At 40.8% G+C, this 6,000-nt stretch overlaps 1 protein-coding gene across 1 annotated transcript in view; it reads left to right on the top strand.

The window, feature by feature from the left end:
- Positions 1-2,373: 2,373 nt before the first annotated feature.
- Positions 2,374-6,000, top strand: part of ACSS3 (acyl-CoA synthetase short chain family member 3) — a 248,451-nt gene continuing 244,824 nt past the window's right edge. Inside the window, exon 1 of the mRNA XM_044679177.1 lies at positions 2,374-4,132. Within this exon, the coding sequence (XP_044535112.1) occupies positions 3,804-4,132 (329 nt within the window). The 5' untranslated portion in view covers positions 2,374-3,803. The remainder of the gene's footprint in view (positions 4,133-6,000) is intronic.

Raw genomic sequence — 6,000 nt, 5'->3', positions numbered from 1 at the left:
TATATATACATATATATATATATATATATATATATGCCCCAAGGGCAGGTGGCCAATGTTTTCCCCCTCATCTGCAGTCAATCAGGTAGTCCCTTTTGACTCAATTAGAAAGTTCTTTAATTTTCTGTTCAAGGATTATAGGGTGTTTACACATCAAGATTATCTTTGGTGCAGTTAGCTAGAACAGCGGATAGAGTTAGAACTAGATCAGTGATGGGCAGCCTTTTGAGCTCGGTATGTCAAAATTCGCTAAAAAACTCAGCATAACTCGGCTGGTGTGTCACTTTGAGAAAAAAACACCATAATTTCGTGATATTTATAGTTTAAATAATAAAAATGTATAATTGTAATATATAACTATTTAATAAACCAAAATAGATAAATTAATATAGGTAGAATTGTCATCTATAGTGCACAGAGTGTCTACACTACACTATAGCAAATGTTTCATCCTCGGCATGCGGCCCCATACTTCTCTATATGCAGCTGCATGTCATCGAAAATGGCTACATATGTCAGTGCTGACACACGTATCATAGGTTTGCCATCATCAACCTAGATTCAAATGTGACCTCAGAGACTTCCTAGTTATTTGACTCTGGGCAAATCACTTAAACCTGATTGCAACTCTTCTTTCTTAGAATTCATGCTAAGAAAGAAGGTAAAAGTTTTAAGGGAAAAAATATTTTTCTTTGATTGTATCTTGTGATTATATAAACTGAGCTGGAAGTGGTGAAGGTGGTGGTAAAACAAGTATTCCCCTTTCTCTATGAGAGTATGATAATCTTAAGGATAAAATAGTCAGGTACAGAGCACAATTATTCGACCAAGAATCAGTTTCGTTGAATGCTCCAGTATGATCTTTGAATCTATCAGATATAGAATAAAACACATAGAATTAATTGATCAGTCATTCCCTGGCTCACAGAGCTCAATTGGCAGCCATTGCCTCAAAGTGAAAATTCAAGTTTCTAGAAGAGGCAGCTAGCTGGTTCATTGGATAGAGAGAGCAAGGCCTGGAGTCAAGAGGATCTCAGTTCAAACCTAACCTCAGACACTATCTATCTGTGTGATCCTGGGCAAGTCACTTAACCCCTAGCCCTTTCTGTCCTAACAGTTGTTACTAAGACAGAAATAGGGTTGTTGCTTTTTTTTTTTTTTTTTTTTTTTTAAGAAAGAAAATACAAGCTTCTCTAGCATTTAAGCCCTTCAAAATCTGACTTCTAGTGGGTCTATTATTGGACTTGGAGTTATCAAGACCTGAGTACACAACCTATCAAACCGATGATGACCTGTGTGCCAGTTTCAATTTTGCCACCTGTAAAATGGTATAATACCCCTTACTTCATAGTGTAAATTTGAGAATCAAATAAAATAATACATGTAAAGTACTTTGTAAACCGTAAAGTGCCATATATATATATATATATATGGTACCAGGTTGTATATATGTGTATGTATCTATATGAATATGTATACATGCATATGTATGCTATTATTTTTTTCAGATTTAGTTTTATTTTACTGTCACTTAGACAAATTGGCCAACTTGTTGCTCCTCTCAAGCTACAATTTATCTCCCTCTCTATTCCTTTGCATTGCCTGTCTTCTCTTCCCTTCCTCCCCCACTACCCCAGTGAATATATTCTCTCCTTATCCCTGGCTCTTAGAATTCCTCACTTGTTTCAAATCCTTTCACAAGGTTTCACAAGGTTCTGCTACTTCTTACAGAAGTTCTGATGGCCCCAGCTGCCAGGAATTGCACTCCGTTACCTTGTATTTACAGGGTATTTACACAATATGTTAAAGGTAGCTTGTCATAGTGACTAAAAAAATAAAAGAAACTCTGCATTCAAGTCTCATCTCTGATACATACTGGTTCTATGGCCCTGGGCAAATCTATGGAGTTCTCAGACTTTTCAAAGAAGACTGCCAGTCACAGAGTTGAAGTGGATATGCATTTTTCAATCATGTATGACTCTTCATGACTCTGTGGACCATAGCATATCAATACCCTCTGTGCAGTTTTCCTGGCAAAGATACCATTCTCCTCACCGCCCCCCCCCCCAAAAAAAAAACCCATTTCCTTCTCCAGTAAATTCAGGCAAACAGATTAAGTGACTTGCTCAGGATCACACAGCTGGTAAGTGTCTGATGGCAAAATTAGAATTTAGGTCTTCCTGACTCTTAACTTGGCATTGAACCATTGAACCACCCAGCTAACTCTTGATATGTATTGCTGGAAGGGAATTCCTCAATGGCAGCTCCTTTCAAGGATGAAATATTAGGTATATATTTTTTAAAAATCTGATATGTACTTGTATAAATACCTATTATTTCCTCTGACAGGAAAAAAAAAGGCATTTAGGTGGATCAGTGGTTGGAGAGTCAAGCTCGGAATTGGGACTACCTGAATTCAAATCTGTGGGGAAAAAAATTCTAGTTTTTGCTCAGTGAGTATTGATAACTAGGAAATACTTGATTCATTAATAACAAAACTTAATAATAGCCATAATGAAGGAAAATTATGTACTTAGAATCATAAAGGTTAGGGCCTCATTAAGTAATTGATAATAAATAAATAAACGTAAATTTTAGGACTTCCTGTAACCACAGATATGAAGAAGGCGGGGAGGGAAAGTGAGCATCATGATAGGGCCTTGGAATTTAGGGACTGAAGAGATTTAAGAGATTTAAGAGATAACTCGCACTGGGCCGAGGGAGAAGTTTCAAGTGATTCCAAACAAAAGTTCTGAATCTTTTGCTAGAGGTGGCATCCACCCTATGTGGCATTGGGTAGCAGTCATAGGTAAGGTCCTCTTACAGATAGTATCGCCTCCCTCAAAGCCCCGCCCATCATCCCAAAGCCCCGCCCATTATCCCCAAAGTCCTACCTACTCTTTTAACGAATACTCCTGGTTCCCTCCCTCCTACTCAGCGGTTGAGAAAACATGGAGAAATAGGCATTAAGGATCTGGAGTGGTTTGCAAAACGGTTTGGTGCGGACTGGGTAGATAAAAATTGCGGATTACTACAGAGGAGAGATACCTTAGGGGGAGGTAGCGCCTCTCCATTAAATCCACTGCCATTGCAGAAAATTCGAAGTACCAACAAAAAAGCCTGGTGACTGGGCTCTGCCCGGTAGAGGAGGGGAAGTTTTTTATTGTTTTATTTTGGCAAATCTGGGGAAATCTGAATGGAAGAGAGAGAGAGTGGTCTCCAATTGCTTTTGAGCCTTTGCATTAGAGCTCAGATTTTAACAGCTCTATCTGAAGTGATTTCCAGCTGGCAAACTATTGCACACTCGGGTCACTGTATCTGTTTCTTTTTTTTTTCTTTCTTTCTTTCTTTCTTTCTTACTTTTTTTTTTTTTTTTTTTTTTGCTTAACCGTTTTGTTTCAAGTGAGAATTCCCTTCCAAGGTGGGGGAAGGGAGCGGTGGGAGGCAGAATAGACTCTATAAAGACAAAAGGCGCCCATATCAAGTATTAACAATAAACTATCTTAAAAGTTACCAAGTTTTTGTTTTTTAGGTTTAAATAATACCCCTGTTTCTTTCTCTTGGGATCCAGTTCAGCTTTTCTCAGCAACTTCAGAATGTAGTCGGCCACACGCCCTCCCCTCCCCCCCAAAACAAAACCGTCCAACTTTGGGAGTTTGTCAAAGTCTCTCAGATCTTCCTGAGGAGAAGCCTCTGCGGACGCCTAGGAAGGGCCCAGCTGAACTTGAGCAGCTCCTCTAACAATTAATTATCCACCCTTCTCCCCCATCTCCCCAGAGTTCAGGCACGGGGCAAATCTTGGCATGAAGCCCTCTTGGCTGCAGTGTCGGAAGGTCACGGGCGCAGGGGGGCTCGGGGCTCCCCTGCAGGGCTCAGCCGCGGCCCGGGGAGCAGCTCCTGCCCGCCGGGCTTACCTGGCTCCCGGAGCTTGGGACAGTCTCGGAATCGGTGGGGGCCGCCGCTCTCTGTCTTCAGGCAGCGGCAGCAGCGGGGTTGTCAGCGAATATAAGACGCACTTCGCGGCCTCCGTGTCCGACCCCGAGAGGTTCTGGGGGAAAGCCGCGGAGCAGATCAGCTGGTACAAGCCCTGGACCAAAACGCTGGAGAACAGCCACCCACCAGCTACAAGTTGGTGAGTGACTCCCTGACAGTCCCTGAGCCCGCCTCAGGAAGGATCAGCCTGAGCTGGCCAAGTAGGGGGAAGTCAAGCACTGGGCAACTTCCTGGTCATGCACTTTGAGGACATGATTTCGAATCCTGTCTGAAATGAATGCGATCTGGGGCAGGACCCTGGACCTGCCTAGGCCTCAGTTTTCTCATCACTGTGTGCCCAAGACCCCCCAAATGGTTAAGAAGTTCTTTACAGAAACACCAACTTTGAGAGCAAATTTGGGATCACCCAGTCTGAACCCTCTTGTTTTACAGATGAGGAAACTGAGGCCTAGCCCTGCTTGCAGAACAAGCACAGAAATTCAGGTCTCCTGAGGTCTCCAGAGACACAGCCTAGAATTCTTTGTTCTCTTATTTGGGGAGGTCAAACAGGGACCTAATAAACCACTTCCCTTTCTTTCTTTAAGTTTTGCTGCTGGCAGTCTCCCCTATTCTAGTGAGTGGCAAAATATTTGCTCTTTTAAGTAAAAAAAAAAAAAAAAAAAAGACCTTTTTGGAACTTTTCAAAATTACAACTACATTTTGCCTTTTCTGGGTAAGTCATTTGATGGTACATAAAAGTCTTCATTATTGCCAGGATTTTGGTTAATCACCTTTTTCCATATACACATTTGTACAAAAGCCCCCAGGCCTATGATTTCGCCAGAGTGGAAATCTCTTCACCAATTCTAAGTACCATTTGCCTTTCATTTGTTTCCCAGAAAGGTTGTGACTTATGATATGTGATCACACAAAATGTGGCACAGTGAAGAACTTGAAGCTAGGTCTTCCTGACCCCAATACCCAGTCCTTAGGTAGGATGTCAGGTTGTCATTCTCAAAAAACAAATGTTGCTGACATCCAGAAGAGATTTAGCTGTACTGGCACTCTATTGCTCATTCTTGTATCAATGTAATACAGATAGCACTAAAATGAAGAACTCGCATGAAATGTTTTCAGAAACATACATACAAGGTTTCTCCAGAGTCTTAGAAGGTTTTCAGAGAGCTGGTAAAGTCAATGGAGGTCTGAATTTAGACTCTGGACGACCTGAGTTTTAGTCCTCTCTCAAATACCAGCTTGAAGAGTTGAAAACTTCTTTAAGACTTTGGAGATACCCTATATTTATCCCAAATTAGGAGTAGGGTTTGGAAGAAGTCAACCCAGTGAGGGGGGATGGATACATATATAATTCATTTATATTTAAAATATGCTCCACACTTAATTGATTGTTGGCTTCCATGTGGCAGGGGACCTCAGTCTAATTTTTTTTTTTCTTAAAGAATATTTAAGGTGAGTAGGAAGAGTTGGCAGATTTGGAAGAATGCATATTGGTATCAGAAAAAAGAAGTTGTTCAGGTAAAGCTGGTTTAGGGAGTCCTTAACTGAAATTGATTGTCTTGCAAAGAGCCATAAGATTCTATAGAAAATGGGGTCTAGTCCCTAACTGAGACAGCTAAATGGTACAGTAAATAGAAAACTTGACCTGGAGTCAGAAAAATCTGAATTTAAATGTGGCAGTGAAAAATCACTCAGTTTACCTCAGTTTCCTTATTTGTAAAATATGTAAATGTAGTACTTTGCTCCCAGTGTTGTAGTGAGGATCAAATGAGATATTTGTCCCTGGAATATAGTAAGTGCTTAATAAATGTTTGTTTCTTACTTTTCTTCCTTCCTGTACCATAAAGCACAGGTCAGAGGACCAGATTGAGAGTTAGATGGGAATTTAGTGGACCATGAAATCACATTCCTTCATTTAACAGATGGGGAAACAGAGGTTCAGAGACATCAAATTATTTGCAATGGGACACACAGCTAGGGGAGGATAAAACTCAGATCTATCAGATTCTA

The sequence above is a fragment of the Gracilinanus agilis genome, chromosome 5 (genome assembly GCF_016433145.1).
Source record: "Gracilinanus agilis isolate LMUSP501 chromosome 5, AgileGrace, whole genome shotgun sequence".
In the NCBI taxonomy this organism is placed as follows: Eukaryota; Metazoa; Chordata; class Mammalia; order Didelphimorphia; family Didelphidae; genus Gracilinanus; species Gracilinanus agilis.
Note: the sequence above shows the minus strand (reverse complement) of the source record. Positions and strands in the feature narration are given on the sequence as shown.